The sequence below is a fragment of the Myxocyprinus asiaticus genome, chromosome 26, assembly GCF_019703515.2.
Source record: "Myxocyprinus asiaticus isolate MX2 ecotype Aquarium Trade chromosome 26, UBuf_Myxa_2, whole genome shotgun sequence".
NCBI lineage: Eukaryota > Metazoa > Chordata > Actinopteri > Cypriniformes > Catostomidae > Myxocyprinus > Myxocyprinus asiaticus.
In genome coordinates this window covers 43,297,145-43,322,262 of record NC_059369.1, presented here as the reverse complement: position 1 = coordinate 43,322,262, position 25,118 = coordinate 43,297,145, and the positions used below count along the sequence as shown (strand labels likewise).

At 38.3% G+C, this 25,118-nt stretch overlaps 2 protein-coding genes across 2 annotated transcripts; one reads left to right on the top strand and one right to left on the bottom strand.

The window, feature by feature from the left end:
- Positions 1-609: 609 nt before the first annotated feature.
- Positions 610-19,773, bottom strand: terb1 (telomere repeat binding bouquet formation protein 1). The gene is made up of 19 exons (XM_051656640.1): positions 19,588-19,773; positions 18,546-18,656; positions 18,295-18,423; positions 17,916-18,044; positions 17,689-17,749; positions 16,517-16,614; positions 15,428-15,556; positions 15,184-15,336; positions 14,962-15,093; positions 14,675-14,800; positions 12,606-12,706; positions 11,648-11,863; positions 10,796-11,145; positions 10,397-10,461; positions 6,556-6,651; positions 6,131-6,391; positions 3,485-3,526; positions 1,539-1,609; positions 610-1,331 (listed from the first exon to the last, which is right to left on the bottom strand). Exons 1-19 carry the CDS (start codon positions 19,679-19,681, stop codon positions 1,143-1,145), a joined length of 2,553 nt encoding a protein of 850 aa, XP_051512600.1. The 5' UTR covers positions 19,682-19,773; the 3' UTR covers positions 610-1,142.
- A 241-nt stretch (positions 19,774-20,014) lies between these two features.
- pdp2 (putative pyruvate dehydrogenase phosphatase isoenzyme 2) lies at positions 20,015-24,788 on the top strand. Its single transcript, XM_051656235.1, has 2 exons — positions 20,015-20,061; positions 21,898-24,788. The coding sequence occupies exon 2, from the start codon at positions 21,942-21,944 to the stop codon at positions 23,529-23,531; it is 1,590 nt and encodes a 529-aa protein (XP_051512195.1). The 5' UTR covers positions 20,015-20,061; positions 21,898-21,941; the 3' UTR covers positions 23,532-24,788.
- The last annotated feature ends 330 nt before the right edge of the window (positions 24,789-25,118 follow it).

Genomic DNA, 25,118 nt, shown 5'->3' with positions numbered 1-25,118 from the left:
GTCGTCCGTGGAATTGCCGATTTAAAATGAGGATATGGTGTCACACCAGAGGACATGGTTTTCAGTGACAAAATATATCAACTTCCTACGCTTTTAGAAATACATGGATGAAAAAAACGAATTGCCATTTACTAAAATAGACACTTGTAAAATTATGCCAGTGGTATTTATCAACATTTTTATGCTTTTCTTTTTAATTTATAAAAGTTAGAATTTATTGAACCTTGCTTGAGACAGTCACACCATAGGACAATTTTGAGATTTGGCAAAAAAAAAAAAAAAATGTAAAAATCTAATGACAATGCAGTTTGTATAATAACAGGTCGATGTAAAGCAAAGAAATGTTTAATCATTTTTAAATGATGACAATACTATTTATTAATTTTTATCTTGTGTGACAGTGAAAATGTCATGTCAACAACCCATATACACACACACACACACAAAAATATAAATATATTTCGGTAACACTTTACAATCAAGTTGTATTTGTTAACATTAGTAAATACATTAGGTACAGTATCATGAACTAACAATGAACAATGCTTTTTTTTTTAACAATTTATCTTGATGTTACAAAAATACTATTGTTGGTTTATAATGCATTAACTAACGTTAACGTAAAATGTAATACATTACATTTTAATGTAAAAAAAAGGTATTTGTATATATAGAAATTAACATTTACCAAGATAAATAAATGCTTTAAAAATATTGTTTATTATTACAGGTATGCAAACTCAGAGTCATGGCAGGTGTTCCAGATGTATATTTTGTTTGTTGTATTTGAAGCTTTTTTTAAAGTTGTTTTTAAAGTTAAGCTTAAGTGATTTTAATAAGGAAAACGTAGAATTTTTTTCCAAACGATTTGGGCAAATTAGCTTCAGAAAAGGTGACTAGCTGAAAGGTGAGTAGTACGAATCTGTTATAAGTTTATTATTTGTTACTAATGCCTTAACTAATGTTCACTAATACAACCTTATTGTAAAGTGTTACTTTTATTTGTTTTTGTTTTTCTTGCATTGCAAAAAGTCTTAATGGTCCTAAAATAGGTTTTATTTTTTTATTTTGATTTTGGTTTACAGAATGACTTGACAGGTGCAAATTGACAGGTTCACTCATTGGTTACTGTGACAGTATCTTTACATTTGGCTATGTCTTGCCTGCATGCGTTGGTATTTCTTAGCCAGGTCTACATTGGTGCGTCCTGGCTGGAAGGGATATGCCCAGAGGATGGAGTTCCAGGAGTGACCAAAACGCTTCACACCCTCACTGAGGTAGAGCAGTTCATCGGCAGTCCAGTTCCTCCTTTCTCTGTGTTTGCCTGAAGACTACAGGAGAACAATGGTTACAAATTGACGCACAAACATCTATCTGTTACTGTAGCTTATGGACTAAAAAAATAAAAGTACATGTTGATGATTCGGTCCAAAACATTGACAAAAATAAATCTGGACATCAAGATTTAAAACGTTGTGCGTCAAGTGAGAAAATCGTAAAACGTATTCGCTTAATGACTAACGCTAATAATACCGTACATTTTTGGGGACACATTCTTCGAACGTTTTCTCGAGATTTCTGTGAACTGTTTTCTTTTCCATGTTTGATCCTAAGACAAAAATAGAAAGGAGAGTATGAGAGAGAGAGAGAGAGAGATACAGGAGGTGCAATTAAAAAGGAATATTCTGGATTATTCCATTGTTAGGAGATGAGTTGAAATTATTTTTAATGGTAATAAGACAAGTCAAAGATGCTGCCAACAGAAGTGAATTTGTATTTAAATATTCCTTTAAAATAAAGAACCAAATCATAGAAGTGTGTCCACGCTGGCAACAGTAAAACAGATGGTCAGACTTGCACAGTGCAGAAAGGAAGTATATTGATCTTTAGAATGATTTAGTGGGCAGTCACGCACAGTCCTGAAACCTTTCCCAGTAGCTTACAAAACAAGAACCCACTGTTCTTCAGTCGCCTATAGCAGGGTATTCCACTCAGCATGGAGGAGGTTTTCATGGTATACTATAGCCATTCCACAATACTGTTTCACCAGCTTGAGCAGAACAAAACACTCTGTGTGTACTGCATGTATGCCCATGTGTATGCACACGTATGATTGTGCAGAATGGAACACATTAATCTAGTTATAGTGAAAGATTTCTTCTCCCTGTAAGTGTAATAGACTGTGTGTGCATGTGTGTTTACATCTGGTCATGTCCTGTCCTAATGACTGTGCTGCGGGGTGCAGAGCAGCCCATGTCTCCATAGTAACAGCTCAATGACCAGAGGTCAGAACCCACAGAGACCCATAATCTAGAAACCCATCTTCCCTGCACATATTGTACACTCCAACTGTCTGTCTGTCTCTCTCTCTCTCTCTCTCTCTCTCTACACACACACACACACACTCTCCTTTGTCTAAATCTTTCTACCTCCATGCCAATCCATTACTTGCTTGCTTTTATCCATACATTTATTTTTAGACAAATCAACTTTAAACATGAACAATATTAAACATTAACAATAAAAGGAATGCTTTAGGTTTAATAAGTTAAGCTCAAATCAACAGCATTTAAGGCAATGCTGATTACCACAAAAACATTTTTTTTATTTTTTTTATTTCAACTCGTGACAGTAATGGACTTACAATGAAAGTGAATGTGGCCAGTCCATAAATGCTAAAATACATACTGTTTCAAAAGTATGGCTAAAAGATTATTAAAATAAATTTTACTGTGAGAAAATTGCTTACTAACCTAATCTGTGTAAAGCTATTTCCAATATTTCGACTTTGTTGCCATGACAATGAAACCCTGTAAAGTTATATTGGATATAACTTCACACATTTCTTACCATTTAGCAGAAAATAATGTTTGGCAGGTTGTGCTTTCATTAGTCAGAATTTTATTGGATCATAGATGCCATATTTTTGGTTAATAATTTTTCCACTCACAAATTGAGGCCGAGAAATGTAATTTTTAACATGTTTGTTTAAAATGGAATTTATGGATTTTATTAACTTATTTTATGTACATTTAACTGAGGGAATTTATTTTCTGAAAGAGTTATTAAGTTGAATCTTGAGGTTATAGGAAAGCGGCCACACAGGAACAACTGCACACTACTCAGAGCACAACTCAGCAATGGAGGGAATGGAACGAGTGAGACTGAGGGGAAAAAGGAAATAAAGTAAGGGAAAAAATGATTGGAAGTTAGTGAAAATTCAGCATAGACAAAAGCAGAGAGAATAAAAAAAAAATCTCAAGTTACAGTACGATATAACCTTACTTGCTATTATAACCCAGCTCCTTGCACATACACACACCATTTATCAAATTTTAGGGGCAGTTTGCAGATGTTTATTGTGGCAAGGACATTATAATGTTTGTCCTCTACATTCTCAAACCCATCACAATAAAAGTGACTGAGAATTGTTAGAGAGCTACGGCTCTCTTTTTTTCAGATAGGAAAAGAAAACTTTTCTTACCCTTTGTTTCACATGGTCTTCTGAGGGGTGTGAGGCTTAAAACTGGAGGGAAATACACTGAGAATTACTAATCAGAAAAGCAACAAAATGCACTGAAAAATGACAGTATAGCATGTGAAGACATCCTCAATTAAAGCAATAAGGTGCTTGAGACTGTTACAGTGATTTTACCATGGTAATATCATAGCAACACAAAACATTGTGTGGTTAGTTGTTATTGTTTTTAAAAAAAGGGGGCAACAGCAATATAATTTCAAATGTTCAATATACAGTAATTGATGACATATCTTGAATTTTGGTTTGTTCCTCATATAGCTTTAGAAGACCTGAAATATCACAAGTTAAATGGAGGGAAGTTTTATGTTGTGTTTTGTAATTTTTGTTATTTATGGAGCTTGACAGCTACAGTTTAATTATTTTTTTTTTTCTCTCCAATTTGGAATGCCCAATTCCCAATGCGCTGTAAGTCCTCGTGGTGGCGTAGTGACTCGCCTCAATCCGGGTGGCGGAGGACGAATCTCAGTTGCCTCCGCGTCTGAGACCGTCAATCCACGCATCTTATCACGTGACTTGTTGAGCGTGTTACCGGAGACATAGCACGTGTAGAGGCTTCACGCTATTCTCCACGGCATCCACGCACAACTCACCACGTGCCCCACTGAGAGCGAGAACCACTAATCGCGACCACGAGGAGGTTACCCCATGTGACTATACCCTCCCTAGCAACCAGGCCAATTTGGTTGCTTAGGAGACCTGACTGGAGTCACTCAGCACGGCCTGGATTTGAACTTGTGACTCCAGGGGTGGTAGTCAGCGTCAATACTCGCCGAGCTACCCAGGCCCCCACTTTTATTGTATTTTATGTTCACAGAAAAATAAATATCATACTAGATTCATCATGAGTGCGAGTGCATGGTAACAAAACTTTTTTTATATATATATATATATATATATATGCGGCTGAACTACTCTTGAATAAAATCCCAAATACACAGTTTACAGAAAGACTAAGTTTACATTCACATTTACTGATATTCTGGTTGAGCCGTAATTCTGAAAAAGATGTTAACATGCTTCACAGCTCTACGAATATTCCTACCAATCCAATTGCAATATTCTGATAAAGAATTCCAAATAACACAGGCATAAGCCAGCTGTTTTGCTTGGATTTCTAGAAACAAGGCTGTGTTTACGCTGCAAGGCTTAATGCACAGATCCGATCTTTTGACCATATCAGATTTTTTTTGTCCCGCCTGTTTACATTCACTGAAGACAGGACTCATCTCTGATGTGTTTACATTAATCTCCCGCCCAAACTCGAATGACTACATTACTGTTCGCTTTCACTTATGAGCACCACGGTTCACCCTCGGGTTTTGAATGGTCTTGTGCTATTTAATATTTTCAAATGAGTTCAACATCACTTGAGTGTAAAGCCCTGTTCGGACGGGATTCGTTTTCCTAACATATGTCCGGAAAGTAATTATTACTGCGTACTAATTTACCATTAATTAGCATGTACGGGATAAACATTGTCTTTAAAAATCACATAGATTGTTGGGTCTACAGCATTTACACACTGCTGTCACACGTAACTGACCAATTACAAAATGTATAATGTGCTTATTAATTATGTAGGACATATTAAACATGATCATACACTGTATCTGTGATTATAAGAAGAAATTGATTGGACTATCTGGCTAAATACAACAAAACTGGTGACATCATCAAGCCTGTAATCTTGTATTTCACTCTTGAATTAAAAGTATGGACAATCCCTTCACATCATGTAAATTTATGTTACAAAACATGGGGCTCAACATAATTTCCCGCACTCACTCTGCTCAAATCATAATCAAACTGGTTGTTTCTCTTTTACATAGGTAAATATTATTTAAAGGGCTCAAGGGTTGGAAAGTGCAGATTTACAGGCTTTTTATTAATCTGCACTGGATTAATATTACCAGGGGTTATTTTTACAAACCGTTTCATCGTAGGTAATTATGCTGTAATTTTTACCGGCGCAGGAACGCGCAGTCTGGAAAAGCCCAGGAAAATTACTGACATGACTGAATCGCACAGGATTAAAATTGAGAATCCCTGTTAATTATTACATTACCCCACATCCCCATATAAAACTAATTCCATCCGAATAGGGCTACAAGTCAGCAGTGGTGTGACCAAGTCCACACGTTTGACGACAATGAGTGGGTACAAAACTTACGCCCAAACAAGAGAAGCTGAGTTTTTTTTATGCAAGCGCCTACAGGCACGTCTGCTTCATAAGGACACGCAGTTAAGAAAAGCCAAGGGGAATCGGATAACCATGTTTAGACGTAGGTCAGATGTCCAGATATCGGAAATTTATCTGATTTAAAACCACATTTTGAAGTGGCTCAGATCGTATGCAAAAACAATTCAGATCTAGTGCGAAATTGTGTTTACATGTGTGCAACAATATCTGATCAGTGTCAGATGTGAGCAAAAAATTGTGACAATGTAAACACAGCCAGGAATATAGTCTTAAATGGGTTATGGCAATCATATTAAAGCATTTACATGTTTGGAAAAAGAACAAATTCTAATATTAATCTGAATGGAAACATGGTCAGTGTGAAAGTGTGCGTGAACCCTGTTTCTTACATCCATCTGGACAATGGTGACTCAGCCCGTGGCTTTCCCTCTCTTTCTCCGCATTGGTGCATGCGTTGTGCTCTCTGCTTTTAACATGCGTGTTGATATGTGCGTGTGTTTCACTGTGGCTAGCCCTCACTAACTGCTGGCTTCTCCTGAAGCGATCCTCAACCTCAAGAAGCACCAGGTGAAAGTCACACTTATACCTGCAGCTACGCATCGCTGCACCAAACAAACGACTGTCCACCTCATGCATACCTTTCATGCAACCTGAAGGATTCAGGAACATGATGGAAGGTAAGACAGATAAGAAACATGCGAGACAGGACAAATGAGAGTATTGAAGAACCTAAAAGAGGCAGTACATGTTGCTCTTGCTATCTAAGGTACAGCACATCAGTGTGTTGTGTGTGTGTGATTTTCAGGCCACACACCTGCACATCGCAAGTTACCAGGGGTAGAGGCGGATAGAGGCTTCAAAAACCTCTTAATTTCTTTGTCCAACAGCTCAGAACACAAAGAGATCTCATCTGGTAACAGAACAGAGCACAAATCCATAATAAAACTTCAAAATGAACATCAAACCATTTGATCACCATTAAATAAAGAAATGCTCTGGGTTCAATTTCATCACGTTAAGCTCAGTCGGTAGCATTTGTGGCATAATATTGATTATTGAATATTTTTGACATCCTTTGTTTATATATAAAAAAAAATAAAAAAAATTAAAAAACCAGTGTGACGAGAAGTAGGCCGGGCCGTGAGGATGCACGCCCGGCGCTGAATTGTCCTAATCAGCCGGGAGGGGGATAAAGATGAGCCGGAGGCACCAGTTCAAGAGAGAGAGACACACGCGGCCACTGTGTGTGTATTTGTTTAAGTTCAGTTATGTCATTAAAATTATGTTGACCGTTCTGCCAGTTCCCACCTCCTCCTTGCCCGTCCTGTGAACCCCGTTACACACAGTTACAGTGAGTCACTTTAAATGGAAGAGAATGGTGCCAGTCCATAAACATTAAAATACACACCGCTTCAAAAGTACAGCCCAAGACTTGATTTTAGTGTGATAAAAATCGCTAAGCAACCTTCTCTATGTAAAGTTATATCTAATTTTACAACTTTGTTGTAATGACAAAATAATGGCGGTAAACCCTGTAATCTGGTAAACGCCTTAACGCTAGTAAATCTCTGATTTAATCACACTTAAATTATGTTACTACATACAATGTTTACATCTTGTGGTTATACTTTGTAAAAAAAAAAAAAATACAAATTGTGCATTTTAATCTTTATGGATTGGCCCGATTCGCCTCCATTTTAAGTGTCTTACTGTAGCTGCAATTTTTGTTTGTTTTTAAATAAATGATGTACAAGTTAAAATATTTATTGTGGTATTTAACAAATGGTGTCAGTTGAATTTGTATTGAACCTGGAACATTATTTTAATTGTATGTAAAAGCCCTGGGGGCTCATTCATAAAGACGTTAGTAGAATGATCTTAAATGTGAATGTACAATAATTTCCAAAATGTTCCAACGAACAATTTATAAAATGTCTATACACATGAACTTTTTTCCTACATGCATCCAACTTTATAAATCGCAATTCATCTTTAAATCATACACCTACAGAACGCCCAGAAATGTCCTAATATGGTGAGACAGAATACAATTCAAGCGTATGTGCAAGCAAGTCATTTGTTCATTAATTCATAAGGAATGTTCTTGTGTGGCTCGCAAGGTTTTAGAAAAAGTGAGTGGAGATACCGGTTTCTGCCCATCTACTTTAGCCTATTCAACAACTCATCAGTTATTTATTTTCATTATCAATAACAAATCCATTCATTAACCTCAAATACTGTAAATCCACACCATTCTTCAACCACTGTCCATTTGTGCTACATCTTAATTCCAAAGAGGTTTACATGCATATTTATACATAATGAAATATGCATAGTCTACATGGCAGTCGTGATCTGTATAAACAACAAGTGCATTCTTTTCCTGCTCGCTCTTGACATCGATTACGCTGCATTTGAATAATCTAGTCAATCATTTGTTTTCATTTATGTCCTCAACAACAGCAGACAAGATGCTGAAGGATGAATGTAGTAGAGTTTTAAATTTGAGACTTGCTGTGTTTTCACCCATCTGTACATTGATTCAGCTATGTTTTAAAGGCTGTAAACTATAATCTCTTCACCTCTACGCTCAAACTGTGCACTGATCATATTACATTCCTTAAATTACACCTGCATGCTTTTCTTCTAGCTCTCAAAATTACTTATGGAAACATGCAGATAGTGCTATAAATAAATATTCTGTTATAGCAGATATACAAAATAAAGCATTTCCATTATGCAAACATAATCTGAATATGACCAAATTCTGACTAATATGGGAATATTTTTGGATACGTAAATGTGCTTATTTATTTTGGATTTTCTCCCCAATCTGGAATGCCCAGTTCCCAATGCGCTCCAAGTCCTCATGGTGGCGTAGAGACTCGCCTCAATCCGGGTGGCGGAGGACAATTCTCAGTTGCCTCCGCGTCTGAGACCGTCAATCCGCACATCTTATCACGTGGCTTGTTGAGCGCGTTACCGCGGAGACCTACCGCATGTGGAGGGTTCACGCTATTCTCCGCGGCATCCATGCACAACTCACCACGTGCCTCACCGAGAGCGAGAACCACATTACAGCGACTACAAGGAGGTTAACCCAATGTGACTCTACCTACCCTAGCAACCGGGCTAACTGGTTGCTTAGGGGGGCCTGGGTAGCTCAGCGAGTAAAGACGCTGACTATCACCCCTGGAGTCGCGAGTTCGAATCCAGGGCATGCTGAGTGACTCCAGCCAGGTCTCCTAAGCAACCAAGTTGGCCCAGTTGCTAGGAAGGGTAGAGTCACATGGGGTAACCTCCTCGTGTTTGCTATAATTTGGTTTGCTCTATGTGGGGCACGTGGTGAGTTGTGCGTGGATGCCGCAGAGAATATCGAGAGCCTCCACACGAGCTAGGTCTCTGCGGTAACACGCTCAACAAGCCACGTGATAAGATATGCAGGTTGACGGTCTCAGACGCGGAGGCAACTGAGATTCATCCTTCGCCACCTGGATTGAGGCGAGTCACTACGCCACCATGAGGACTAAGAGCGCATTGGGAATTGGGCTTTCCAAATTGGGGAGGAAAAAAAGGGGAGAGAAAAAAAATAAAAACTGGTTGCTTAGGATGCCTGACTGGAGTCACTCAGCACGCCCTAGATTTGAACTTGCGACTCCAGGTGTGATAGCGTCTTTCCTTGCTGAGCTACCCAGGCCCCCCCCCCAAACATGCTTATTTATTAATAAATTCAGTCAGTCACTGACTATTTTTGCATCACTAAAACTCACCATGCACTGGCACAAAACTGTTTTTATGCATGCTTGTCAGTTGATGTACACAAGAACATTTTCACATCAGTTTCTGTCGATTTATTCCTCACTTTTGACATAGGATCAAATTCATGGAAGTTAAAGGGATAGCTCACCCAAAAATGAAAATTGTAATTACCAATTCAAATGATCATTTACTCACCCTCATGCCATCCCAGATGTATATGACTTTCTGTCTTCAGCAGGACACAAAGAGTTTTAGAAGAATATTTCAGCTCTGTAGGTCCACAAAATTAAAGTAAACGCTGATCAGACCTTTGTAGCTCCAAAAATCACATAAAGGAAACATAAAAGCAATCCATATACCCATATGACTCCAGTGTTTAAATGTCTTCAGAAGTGATATAATAGGTTTGGGTGAGAAACAGAACAATATTTAAGTGTTTACTCTAATCTCCACTTTAACTTTCACTTTCAGATGTTAAAGTGAAACTAAATAGGCACCACATGTGACTTTCAGAAGTAAAAGTGGAGATTTAGAGTAATAAAAAAAGGTCTTTTATATATATATATATTACTTCTATGTTTCCTTTATGTGATTTCTGGAGCTACAAAGGTCTGGTCACCATTCACTTGCATTGTATGGACCTACAGAGCTGAAATATCCTTCTAAAAATCTTTGTGTTCTGCTGAAGAACATGAAGAGTCATACACATCTGGGATGTCATGAGGGTGAGTAAATGAAGAGAGCATTTTCATTTTGGATGAACTATCCCTTTAAGATCAAACCTGATCATACATATGTTTTATAAATGAGTCGCCTGGATTTGGTGAAAAGCAATCAAAGGTTTTTCAGTGATTTAGCACTCATAGTAGTGAATGTGGTGTTTTAGAAAGCTTTACCATTAGAGAGAGTCTGTATGCGCTGGCCTCTCTTCATGGGATCAGGATGTCTGAAAATATGTGGGCTGAACCCCAAGAAAAATAAAGAGAGAAATGTCACTCCCATGGGAAGGAAAAATTTGAGTCTGTCATAAAAAGAAATGGACATAAAATGCTTCATGTGAATATGGATTTCATGCGAATTGTGAACATCCTAATCCAGAATTAAAATGGGTTTGTACAACTAGAACTAGGCAAACTTTGTGGTCTGTTTTACTTTTGCTTATAGTTAGGGTTATGAACAAACCCCTGATCTCAAGCATTAAACTTCTGTCAGTAACTTGCCCCACACTGTTTGTACTACAGACATGAATGAATAAAGATTACAAACAATAACAGATATAATTTGTGGTTGTTTACCCCTGTGTATCTCTGCTGCCCTCTGTTGGTGTATTGCATTTATGCTGACGTTTATGCTGTTCATTTTCAGAGTCTTGGTTCACGAGCGCCATTATCTTCAATCTCTTCACCACTCTTTCAGACTGCATTTTCCTCTTCTCCCCCACATCGATCTTATTTGAATCTCCTCCTCTCCTCGTCTCCAGGTCATTGCTCCTTTCAATTATCCTCTCTGATGACTGCTTATTCTCTCTCATTTGTTCTTGCTCTCTCTCTTTGCCATGTCCCAGGATAGTGTCTTGAAAGAAAGGGACTTGGGAGGGACTCAAACGCTCTTCAGAGCTCCTAAATAAATGCTTTCGGACACACTGCTGCTCATACACACATATACACAGACAAGCACACACCTGTACATTTAAACTTATCTCTATTCATGCACAGCAGAGCCAAAAATTAATTAGGGCTTAGGGCAAAAATGGCACCAAAAGTGACAAAGATACAAAAAAACGTTATGGTAGAGAATCGGTTTTAATGTGTTATCACAGATTTGATATTTCATAATATTCATTTATAGGAGTAGCTAGTTATGGGGTTAGACACTATAGTGTGCTGTATTTGTTAGATATTAATATTTGCTGTTTTAGAGACAAGCATTGTTGAATGTGTCGCAAATGTGCCCCAAAAAAGGTGAAAAATTAACATTCTAGAGAGTAAATTCTGCCTCTTAAGTTAATTTCTGACACTGATGCAGAGTTCTTTGTGCATCTGTGTCAGAAGTGCTCTTACAGGAATGCTGAAAACTTTGTTTTGTACTTGTATTTGTATTCATAGCATTATTATGTATGTTAACATGTCTTGACACATGATGCTTACTAAGGTCTCTTGGATGTATGGTCTTTGACTTGTGATTGGTTGATCTGGAGTTCCTGGCGAGGTTGTGAGCAACTCCTCACATACTCGAGGACGACCTTTGACCTTCCGCATCACAGAGTCCTCCCACCATTCCTCATTACATTCCACAGAAGAGACCGACCTCTGCATGCTGTGCCGCTGCCTCTCGGTACCTCTTTCCAAATGTTTTTCGCCAATCTAAGAATCAAACCACACAATTAAGCTCATTAAAAGATGGCTTCTGCTCTGGTGCCCCAATTTATTTTGACTTTTTCCCCAAGCATAATCCAGTCTTGTCCATTTAGTTGTTTACCTGAGCTACTCACTGACCACTGAGGTACAATTCAAAATTATTTTACATCGTAATCAACGGCATGTCACAGATGCTGTTGACAAGAGTTTAACTTGTATTCAAACAAATACCTAAACAGCTATGTTTGGGGGCTTTTTGCACATATAATTGCGCTTTAATAAACTTTAAATATTTAGAAATATTGTGGAATGTCAATACAGTGTAATTGATAACTGAATTCAACATGCACCAGCTCACAAACAGGTTAAAGTTAATGTAGGCTAACCTTTGTATGAAAGCATTGTTTCATACATTGCAAGTTATCCAAACTTGTTCAAATGCATAAGCATCACACACACGTTGGTTTTGCTATACTTGTGAGGACGCTCCATAGACATAATGATTTTTATACTATACAAACTACAGATTCTATCCCCTAACCCTACCCCTAAACCTAACCCTCACAGAAACCTTTTTGCATTTTTACATTTTCAAAAAAACAATTTAATATGTTATTTCCCTTGTGAGGACCACCCAAAAGGTCCTCACAACCAGAAATGTCCTCACAGAACAGGTTGATTCTCAATACTTGGTCCTCACAAGTATAGAAAAACCTGTACACACACACACACACACAAACAAACAAACCTTTTTCTCTAGTTGTTGTATTCTCTGGAAGATTTCTCTGGCAGACTGTCTGTATCCCTCCATATCAGACTCCACTTCATTCTGAACAGGCATGCCACTGCCTAATGATTCAGCGGGACGGGAGGGAAAATACATTTCAAAATGTTCCAAATCTTAACTTCATTTGGAAATAACAATCTGCAAAACAGAGTATTTTGTTATTTTGTATCAGTTAAAAAGTGACCTTGTGTCTCTCAAAACCTTGTAATTTGTCAAATTACACGATTACCCATCTAAAAAGTACTGAGAATATTATCATCACACACCCTATTACTGCCTCATATCCAGACTGTCATTACTGAGTGATGTTGGCAGTTTGTGGCGACTGATGAGGTGCACCTGTTGTTAATAGTGCCTCCTCCTCATCACTGCAATAAATGCAGCAATGCATCTTTACTAATGAGACTGGTCTTTCCCCCATGCATACATGAAGGCTGCAGCCAAATTTGTGCACTGTCAGAGTTTGAATTGCATTTGATGAAAAGCACACGTCTCTGCCATTAAAAAAGAATGAAAACATTTCTAGACATACGACATCCGAGAATGTGGGCACTGTCCCATGACCTGAATAAATGACATAAGAACAATCGTGAAAATGATTTACTCTGGTTTTGTTAAACAAGTACAATTTGACCACAAAGAACAACTTTATTGGTATATATAGCACTTGCAGTTGAAAAGAAGCGCCTTACTCACGGTTCTCCACAGTTTTTTTTTTAAATTCAGCATTATAAATATGTCTTCTGAGCACCTGTTGGATTATGGGATAGTAAAGTGTCTAGTGGATGCAAACTTCAAAATCTCTACTGTTTTATAAATACTGGAGGATTTGGACACCCCACTCCATTCACATACTGCTTTTGGCAAACTATATAGTAGGGAAGTATGCATTTGGATGCAGCCAAAGTGTTCTAATGCTCCAGGACACTAGGGGTGCTTCTCATTTCCTCGCTCCTCCGTCCCTGGAGCCTGTGACCCGGAAACCGATCCAAGTCCACCATCATGAAGGATGTATCAATTATCTAAATGCACCGCAAAGAGGCAAGGACAGGGGAAGCTTACCGAGGAGGCTTGAGCGAGGAAGCACAGGAGCATCCTATGCAGAAGACTTTTTGGTCGAAGCCGTGACACATGCATAAATTCTTCTCCTCTTTCACATCTGACACAACAGTTGTCAACTGTTCATGTTTAACCGTTGTGGTTAAAGTAAACCATATTTGTGACATGTTTCAAAAAGTGCATCTTGAATTATTAGGATTTATTATGAATATAACAATTGATCAAGTTTAAAAAAAACATAGGGAGCTTCTCATTTCTTAAATTTCACAATCACTGAGGACTTATCAGTTCTCTAAATGCACCACGAGGGGGTGAGGAAAGAGGAAGCTTACAGAGGACTCTTGAGAGAGAAAGCACAGGAGCATCCTATGCGGATGACTTTGTCAATGCACCTGACACATCCATAAATTCTCCTCTCCCTTCACATCTCACACAACAGTTTTATTTCATGTTTCACCTTTGCGGTTTAAATAAAGTAGAATTGTCAAAAACTTTAACAGTGGATCTTAAATTTGTAAGCTTTATTATGAAAATACCAGCTAATCAAGTTTCAACAAAATGACATCAAGCGTGCCGGTGTAATGCAGCAGCGCAGAAAAGGCACTTTGGAGTGACGTAGTGAGTAGGACGTTCCTTTTTAGATGTCCGTCTTGCTTCGATTCCTCCGTCCTCGTTTCCTTTCCTTGGATATTTTCCTCGCTTCCTAAGAGAGTGGAGCTAGGACGCAAGGAAAGGAAGCCAGGAAAGGAAACAAGGTTGTACAATTTCAGACCTGAGAAGCAACCTAGGCCCATTCGATTTCCCGCTTCCTTATGGACACTTTTTTCAGGAATTTGAATCTGAAATAAGGTCTATTGGGGTGTGTCACCGCTCATCAGGCCATGTCCAAGTTAGTCAAGTAAAATAAGTGCAACATGCTTTTATATCCACTAATGTGTTAGCATGTGAGAATTTTAAAATACAAAACTCACTGATTTTTTTGCATGTGTGCAGTACAAACATGGCTGCCTTCCTGACCTCCTCGTCACAGGCCTCAGTGAGCAGAGAGATAATCAGAGGCAAACCTCCTGCCAACAACAACTGGGACTGATGCTCCACTGTAGAGAGAGTGCAACAAACTGCAATTACAGGTATGACATGAAATGAGGGATCCATTGTGTGTCCCAATATTACTGTACTGCGAGTTTACGTTTAAAAGTACTTACTGTTTTATTAGGCAACTTTGTGAATGTATGTAATTTGTGAAACACAAACTCACCACAGGCATCCGTGAGGTGTCCAATTGTCAACACCACAGCAAGCTGGTCTTGTGGAACAAGGATTGGGCTGGACAACAGACACAATAGCCCTGGAATAATCCTTAAGTTCGACAGAAAAGATACCAACCGCTCTGGGACAGAGAGACAAAGGGCATAGATTATCTGAAATAATCCAATATGCTCCAGATGGAGTGTGCATGCATGTATGTGTCTGTTTTTACCATTGTTGGAGATGCAGGCAGACAGTGTTTTAATAATTACTGTCGCCATCTTACAGGCAGTAGCACTGTGCGCCGATTGAGGCAAAACTCTGGTAAGAGTGCTTGAGAGTGAATCCAGGCCTCCCACGGACACAAAATACTCCTGAGCACAGACTGAAGAACACAGCCACATGAAACGTATGAATCAAAACACAAAATGGGAATATACTGTACATTACTTTGTGCTGATCTGCTTTATGCTTACAATTGTTTGCCACTGTCATGCCAATAAATGAGCAAACAGGCTGTGCCAGCTCTACCCTGGGCAATGTCACTTCCTGCAGCCACGTCTTCACCAGGGGAAACGCACGCATACATACATTCTGATTCTCCTCTGTCACAGACAAATAGAGTAAAAGATTGTGAAAGTGCATATTTGCAGGAAATGGCAGCAAATGTGGTACATTTAATAAGCATTTTCTATTGAATATTATAAATAAATAGTTCAGAATTGAAAATCTGATTGGATGAACCATGCTTGAGGTAGGGTTATTGTTTTGAATTTTGAATTTAGTTATTCTTTCTTTCTTTTTTTCTTCCAATTTGACATTCCAACTTAGTTTCGTTTTCATTAATTTTCACTCTTTGACTGTTAGTTTTAATTTTTTTGCTAAAATGTTTACTGATATAATTTAAATATGTTTAAAGTCATACATTTTCTTTGGGCAGTCTTATGTTACCGCTATCTAGTGGTATTTTCATCTTTAATGAAGGCAGATTGTAAATGCTTTAAATTTTGTAATATACTTTATATCAAAAACTAAAATTAATTTGAGGACATTTTTATTTTGTTTTAGTTAGTTTTGGAGTTAAAGGTATTTCAGTTTAGCTTCAGTTTTTCACAATCATGCTAGTTTTTTTTTAGTTAATGAAATTTTTTATTAATTTAGTTTGAGTTGTTAACGAATAACACTGGTTTGAGGCTGTTATGAAATAGCACATCCATTAAAATTCATAATAAGGTGCCAAGCATCTCACTGTTCGTAACAGTAACATTGCTTGGCAACTGTAAACAGCATAAAGCGTATGAACTATAAAAGTTTTAGTGGAATGGTAAATGCATTTTATTAATTTTTGAACATTGGTGTTGTTTATCACATTGTTGCCAGCTAATAAAAGCATTTTAGCATGGTTAAGGAGGTTTCAGGCATTCTGCTTTCATGCCTAACAACACCACTAAACCGAGGTAAAATAATGGTAATGCACTGTGCAAATGCTGTTGGTTCCCTCTGCTTCAATGCCAGGTTTTTGTATGGAAGGGCGAGAGCACAAGGGAAAGAAATCCATGCCATACCATTCTGAGGGTTGTTAACAGAGCCACAGAGAGCACTGGATACAGTGGCCCACAACTGCAGCTGCTCAGAACAGTCATTAGCCCCTGGAAAACTATGCCTGAGAAAAACGCATGACAGAGAAAGAAAATAAAATGAAATCTGGTTCTGTCAAGCAGCAGGGGAGCATTTAAAGGAGCAATATGTAACATTGACATCAAGCGTTTAAAATGGGTACTGCAGTCCAAATTCAAAATATTGGAGAGAGTTGTCTCCCCCACCCCCTCCTCCCCAGACTCTAAGCTCACGCGGGTTGCCAGGTTGAGGACACGCAACAGGAATGAGCATACTGACAATGGCAAGTGATGAGCCTTACACTGTAAGTTGATCAGCTAATGTATATGTTTGCAAATTATAAACCAGCTCATGTGGATTTTTTTACAACTCTGTCATTGTTAGCTAGATGTATTGCTAGCTTCTGTGGCTGCAGCGCACTCGGTTTTCCCGCTAACTTGTTTCAAATCTGGCAACCCGGGGTGTCGAAATACTATTGGGAAATGGCCAGTGGGCGGGATCACACAGGCTAAAACACAAACAGAAATTCCGGCCCGGAACGGACATTTCAAAGTAGAATATACTGGCTGTAGCATTGTTTTTGGAGAAGCCAGTATTTCAACTTAGCATGTTTCCTTAATCTCTGATAACATATTATGATAATTGTATGCTTTATTACAGTAAATATATTACATATTGCTCCTTTAAGTACATTTCCTGTTAAGAGTTTAGAGTCACATATCTGCAGTTGTGTGATTCAACTAAACAAAACATCAGACCATGTTAGAAACATTCTTCCTATTTTCCAAGCAGGGTCACATATCACAGTTTTGGCTTGGAGAATTCAGCCTAAAGCCACTTGACTTTACTTAGTTATTCTGCCATTCATCAGATTTAGTTGCCTCCCTATAGGTGTTAATTGGGAGAAAACTGTTTTAATATTACATGGATGCCCTCCTATGCTCCACTTACCCCACCCTAACGTTAATCTGGAAGTTGTGCCACTATTTGCACCATCAGGGAGGCAACTGGCATTGTGATCGCAAGTCTTCAGACATAAAAAGTTTAAATATAGTTAAAGCCATTAAGTCTGAAAATAAAGGCAGGTAAATGTGCAAAAAATTTGATTGAATTTGTGTACCTGAACAAACTGAGCAAGGTTTCAATACAACTGGAGGTCTTAGCAAAAGTCTGCCCTCGTCCTGGAATACAACATGCACACATACTGTATATAGATACATACATACACACATTTTGCATAGATTCGCACTTTGCTTGGGTACATTTGGAAATGACGTATGAGGTATTAAAATCCAGTTTTTTCATCACTCTGGTACATGAATTAAGGTTAATGGAGGAAAAGCTTACTGTTGTTGGCAACCAGTACTGAAAGCATGTAAACTGCCACTCTTTTCTGTGTCAGAGGCATTTCCTGCTTCAAATGCTCTGCCAAGTCACAAAATGTTTCCTCCCTACACAAGGTCTGTTTACAGCTCTCTGCAGAGAGAATAAATATGTTTATTTCAATTGTTCAACTGTTTGAAATTCAAAAGTCAAGTCAAATCAAGTCGGTTAATTTTGTCATTTGCTCAGCTTACGAAAGGTACACTGAGCACTGAAATGCTTATGACAAGGCTCATAATGGAGCCACAGAAATATAATACAAAGCAGGATTATCTTTTTGAATAATATACATTTATTAAAACATACATGTGTTGTGCATATATAAAGATGCACACACACATACCATGCAATTCAGCGAAGGAAGCAAGAGTAAAAAGAGCAGTCTCTTTAACCTCAGAGTAAGAGCTGGACTTTGACAGGTTATAGATGAATGAAATTCCACCAATCTCTCTGAAGAACTCCACATACTGACCTGCAACACAAATAAAATACAGCTTTCAATGTGTGTTACTGGTATTTTGTGAGTAAGCAGTAAAGTCATATGTGTAGGTGTGTCGTGTGTAAGAGTACTGTATGTTCTGCTGTCACACAGACCGTTTTTTTGGCAGATGGAGAAGATGGTGAGGAGAGCTTGTTTCTGTGAGTCAGGCCTTGTCATCTGGTATTTCAGACACTCCAGTAACAGACGCAAATCTGCCTTGATAGCTGAAAATGTGAAAGCTGTTTAATTAAAGGAATATTCCAGGTTCAGTACAAGTTAAAGGGATAGTTTACCCTAAAATGAAAATTCTCTCATCATTTACTCACCCTCATGCCATCACGGATGTGTATGACTTTCTTTATTTCAGCTCTGTAGGTCCATACAATGCAAGTGAATGGGTACTATTTTGAAGCTCCAAAACCACATAAAGGCAGCATTAATATAATCCATACAACTCCACTGGTTAAATCTATATCTTCAGAAGTGATATGATAGGTGTGGGCAAGAAACAGATTAATATGCAAGTCATTTTTTACTATCAATCTCCACTTTCACTTTCTTCTTTTGTTTTTGGCAATTCGCATTCTATGTGCATATCGCCACCTATTCAGCAGGGAGAACAACTTATAGTAAAAAAAGACTTAAATACTGATCTGTTTCTCACCCACACCTATCATATCGCTTCTGAAGATATGGATTTAACCACTAGAGACTTATGGATTACTTTTATGCTGACGTATGTGATTTTTGGAGCTTGAAAGGTCTTGTCACCATTCACTTGCATTGTATGGACCTACAGAGCTGAAATATTCTTCTAAGAATCTTTATTAGTAAGTCGTCACATGGGATGCAATGAGGGTGAGTAAATGATGAGAGAATTTTCATTTTGGGGTGAACTATTCTTTTAAGTTCAATCAACAGCATTTGTGGCATAATGTTTATTAGCACAAAACATTATATATATTATATGCTTTTGACAGACGCTTTTATGTCACGTGACTTCCGGGCAAACATTTAATCAGATTTATGACAATTCACAATTTCATAATATTTTAAAGTTTTATAAGCATTATGCGACGTAATAATGTTTGTTGATGTTATTAAAGTTATTATAAAGTTACCAATCTGTTAGCCTATATGTGGTTTGATATTGACCTTCCATTTGTTTATTTTTGGCCTCATTGAAACGTCCTTTCCACCAACGCGCTCCAATTATCTGCAAAAAGAGCACAAATGTTGTTAGAAACATGAGTTTAATATATAGGTAAGATAAAGGTGCTGTGTTTAGCCCCCTTAGCACAAAGTGTATGCAAAAGTTTAAAAAAAAACCTAGCTGAGGAGTTTAGGAGACCGTTATAGTGACGGAAGTTCCCGCTCTCACAACCATTTATAGCTCGTGAAGTGCGTTTGTGCGATTGCGTAATTAATCGTGTATTTTAATTAGTGATTATTTATTTATTTTTATTTATTTGACTATATATAGATAATAATACATATTGAAAAAAATATGTATATATTGATAATAAATTGTGTGAATATTTGAGGATCAGCGTGTAGGCGGCGCTGTGAGCTGCAATGTCCATATGATTACTGAAAGCAGAAGAAGAACATGATAGCGAGCACTGACAGGTATGTGGCTGTATTCGAGCCAACATCTATTCATTTTAAAGCAGTTATAATGCTTTTTATGGGAATTTGCTCACCGTTTATTCGCCGTGTTTGACAACATAACTCTTGAGCAAAAGATATATACATATTGTTTTTCATTTGAATTGGCACGTTGACTATTTTACATGGAAAGCCAATATGTTAGCATCTAAAGCTAGCATGGTTTTTGGACATCAATCTTAAATTAAGGTTTAAAAGTAAACTGTTATATACTGTATGATTTTGAGTGCATTTTTACCTTTACATATATAAGAAAGTCGTGATGTTTAATAGGGGTGGGAATCACTAGATAACTATCGATACGATATAATAACGATATCTAGGTCACGATACGATATTATTGCCAATCAAAACTATGATACATTGCAGTATTTCACTCAGTGTTTCTCATTCGTCTTCATCGAACTTAAACCTTGTGTGTAAATTTAAAAAAGTTACTCAGAGGTTCTTAGAGGACAAAAATGTCTGCGTCAAATAGCTGCCATAATAATATTATATATTAATATTATTTTCAACTTTCAATGAGTTATTTTTTTTAACCAATATCAGTCCTGACTCATAACTACCAAATATTCATTCATTTTCAGGATTTGAACCCTTTAAATGCCAGTTTGTTTACATAATGCCACTGTTGTTTTTTACACACACACACAAATTTCTCAATACACACATACAAAACACAGTCTGACATCCATACCAACACACCCACACAATTTTATCTGCATTATTTATTCAGTTGGCCTGCAGTGCTCTATAATACAGCAAACAGAGAATAGGGGAAAAGCATGTATTTGCTCCATAGGCGAAACATGAGGAAAATGGAGCCATCTGGTGGAAAATATTAAAAATTTGAATTTTGAAGCCAGGGCTCCGAAATGAAAGCATAATATCATAGAATTCATGATTTTATACTTTAATGGCACTGGGATCAAATTTAGCAGTTTTAATGGGTTTCAATGGGGATATTTTTGTCCTGAAGGTCCTGAGTGTAACTATATTGTGTGCACAGTGTATTATAGATGTATTATAGGAACTGAGGTTGAAATATCAAAATTCCCCCAAAAATACACACCTTTGGCTAAATTTATGCCGCTGGCATTAACACAGCCAAAATGATTGAAGAAAAAAAAAAAATTAAAGACAAAAATGATCCCGAAGGTCGCACAAGGGTTAAGAGAACTGTTTCCAAATCACAAAATGCTTTGTTAAATTAATATAAAAGTGCCAGTTTACAAAACAAGGCCTGTTTATTACCAAATATATATGCACAAGGCAAAGCCATAAGCATTTAAGACCATAATGGCTCCCCGTTTGGCAAATTTTTTAAAGCCATTTAAAACATAAGTTGTATCTCTTCTGTGTACATCAATTTAATCAATTTATTCATATAATTTCTCAAAACTGAGGATTTATTACCTCTTACCCTTAGAATTAATTAGATATCAATTCATATGTATGCCATTATATGTATAACTAGGACTATTATAGAATATTAAGACGAACTATATCAGATGTTACAAAAAAACAGAAGAGTTAATTACAAAAGCATTTTCTGCCCCCACATTTTGAATTTCAGGGGCATTTTTGTAATTTTTGGTAGTGTTTTTTTTCCCCTAAGCCTCACCTTAATTTCTGACCCTGATTGACAAGGGCTTTTAAAACACCTGTTTCTATAACTTTTAATATGCAAAATTGTTGCTGTGCATTTTTAGTATGTCTTCAGACAAATGTATTCATCACTGAACATCTCAAGACTGCCTGTATACTAAATATCATGATTTTACGTTGTATTTTCAGATGCTGGAGTTGTAGATTGCTTCGGTCACTGCATCCAGGCAGTAATGTCTGGGTATTTGTGTTCAAGGCTCCTCTTTTACGCAGGTGGAAGACATCTGTCCAGTTTCTTGGCCGACTGTCAGTATGTTTTACCTGCTGTGCTGTGTAGAACCTGCCTGTTTGCCTCTCATACTCGGGGCTTCTCCTCCCGTTATGGTAGATCAGATGGAACCTCGGGGCAGGAAGGTGAAAATGCATTCTGTGCTCCTAGAAGTGAACTGGACTTCCAGCTGAGCCGGCTCCAGATCAATGCAGTTCTGCGTGCTAATGAGCAATCTGTCCGCATTCCAGAGTTTGATGGACGTGGTGGTCCCAGCCCTGTGCTGAGATTTGAGAGCAACCAACTTGCAGCCAATACTCCACTAGAGGACCGGCGCAGTAGCGCCAGCTGCCTGCAGACTCGCGGCATGCTGTTTGGCGTGTTTGACGGACATGGCGGGCATGCATGTGCTCAAGCGGTCAGCGAGCGGCTACCTTATTACATCTCTGTGGCGATGATGTCAGAATCTGTCCTGGAGGATCTGGAGGCCGCCATGGAGACTTTACGTCCGGTGCCGCCGATTCTGCAATGGTACAAGAACCACAATGACTATAACTATAGAGAGTCCGCAGCGCTCTACGTCAGTCATTTGCGTGTTTACTGGCAGGAGCTTCTGGCGAGTGAAGAACACGGTTATGGCATGAGCCCTGTGGATGCACTCACATACGCATTCCAGCGGTTAGATACAGATCTTTCCTTGGAGGCGCAAGTGCCACTGGCAAATGACCTCATGCGCAGCACAGCCATCCAGGCTGCTTTCGCTGGTTGCACTGCTTGCGTTGCCCACGTGGGACCAGAAGGCGTACATGTTGCGAATGCAGGGGATTGCCGAGCTGTATTGGGCGTCCAAGAGGATGATGGGAGCTGGAGTGCTTTGCCACTCACGCAGGACCATAATGCCACCAATGCAGCCGAGGTGGAGCGGGTATTGTGCCAGCATCCGGCCAGCGAGAGCCAAACTGTAATCTTAGATGACAGGCTGCTTGGCGTGCTAATGCCATTGCGCGCATTTGGAGATGTGCGCTTCAAGTGGAGTCGAGAGCTACAGCAGAGTGTGTTGGAGAATGGAGACTCAGATTTAGAAGCATTGAATCTTTATCAATATGCTCCACCCAATTACCTTACTCCACCTTACTTGGAAGTCACACCTGAAGTCACTTACCACCGCCTGCGACCGCAGGACCGATTTCTGATCCTGGCCTCCGATGGTCTTTGGGACGAGATGAACAATGAGGAGGCGGTCAGGCTGGTGGCGGAACACCTGACAGGTATTCACCTGCAGGCACCGGTCTCAGCCAGCCAGCTTAACTTGGGGCAAATGCACCAGCTGCTGCTGCGCCGACGGGCCAGGGCAACACCCGCTCTAGATCTAAACGCAGCCACGCATTTGATTCGCCATGCGCTAGGCACAAATGAGTATGGAGAGATGGACCAGGAAGGGCTGGCCACCATGCTGGCTTTGCCTAGTGACCTGGCACGCATGTACCGTGATGACATTACTGTCACAGTGATTTACTTTAACCAGAACTTCAACAAAGCATCTCATAATAAATGATTTTAAAGTTTGACCAAGAAATTTAGTTTGAAGAATGGTGTTTTATTGTTGTGCAATATGTGATTTTGGTCATTATGGTTTTGAAGGCAGTTTTATTTTGAAGGCAGTTTTATTTGATCCAGTGCTTACACTTTTTTGGGCCTCAAAATACGTACAGGTGACCTGTCTGTGAGTAAGCAAAAGCATTGTGTTTTGAAAAAGTGAATGCAAGCAATTGCTAGAATTCGGCGACTCACTTTTAAAAAAAGTCACACAATGTGAAGGCAAATATAAAACTAGATTTGTCCATGTTATCCAGCAAGCAGCAGATACAGCTAACATACTGACAGATGATCAGAAATTTAGGCCAATTACCTTTTGAGCACATGTTCTTATACCTCACCCCTTTTTTATTACAGTGTAGTTTTAAAGAACTGTTCCTGTGCATAAGCTTTTTTTTGTAGATATATTTAACCATAAACAAATGTTTGCAAATATTTCATCATAGTTACATTGTGTTCATCTTGAAACAATTCAACGAAGTGGTCATTTAGGTGCATCTTTCACAATGGTTGAATCATAAACATTAGCGATTATTTACGCACACGCTATTTATTCAATAGCATGTTATCTCTGTTCTGTGTCATGTTCATTTTACATTGCTCCATGCATTAAGTCTGTAAGTTGTAGCCTAAGGTTTACATTCATTTAGCACACTCGATACTTTCTGCAGAGTGTTTTTTGTTTCAGCAGTTTGATTTGTCCTGGTTCTGGGATTTCGTGGCCTTTGCTATGAAGACTTTTTCACTTTGCACTATTTTAGTACAAGTTGTTTGTCAAATCACCACAGTGAGTCACAAAGAATTCTTGTCAGTGGTTAAACTGATGAAAAGTATGAAGGTCATAGGGCCAGTTTTATGGATTTTATTTTTACACGTTACTTTTTTTGCATCTTGCATGTGAAGCTTTTTCAAATCGTTTCAAGAACATTTTGCTTCAGCAAAACTGTCTTCGAATTAAAAGGCGTATGTAGATTGATGATGTGAAACAAGCTAACCATGTGTCCTCCTGACATTTGTGTTTCTGTTGTTACGATTTGTACTGTACTAATGTGAGTTTAATAGACTTCAGAGAGCCTGTCTCTTCTTGGGAATGGGCTACTATGTTTTCACTGCAGAAATCCAAATGCTGTCTTTGAAAAATGTTTCAGGTTAATATTGATTTCTGTAACTTGAACTTAACTGTGTTTCGATTCTTTGGTTATTAAAAGACGTTTTACCCGAAGAATCTTGTTGATTATTTCAGAATGTCATGAGGAATAAGCAGCCATATGAACTCTTTAAATTACATTTGTTGTCACTGACCTTGGAGATGTTGCCTTCTTACTAGACTGTCTTGAAGAGCAAGTCTATACTTATCTATTACAAAAAAAATCGAATAACCATTATGCAACTGCACCTCAAAAAAGGAACTTCATAAACATTTTGTTCTCTGTTCTATACTCTCAGAAGGTAAAAAAATATACCAGTAGTTTAGATTTCTCCTTGCCTGCCAACATTTTCAGTGGCTAAACACACTAAAAAAAAAATTTGTAATTTATTGCATTTT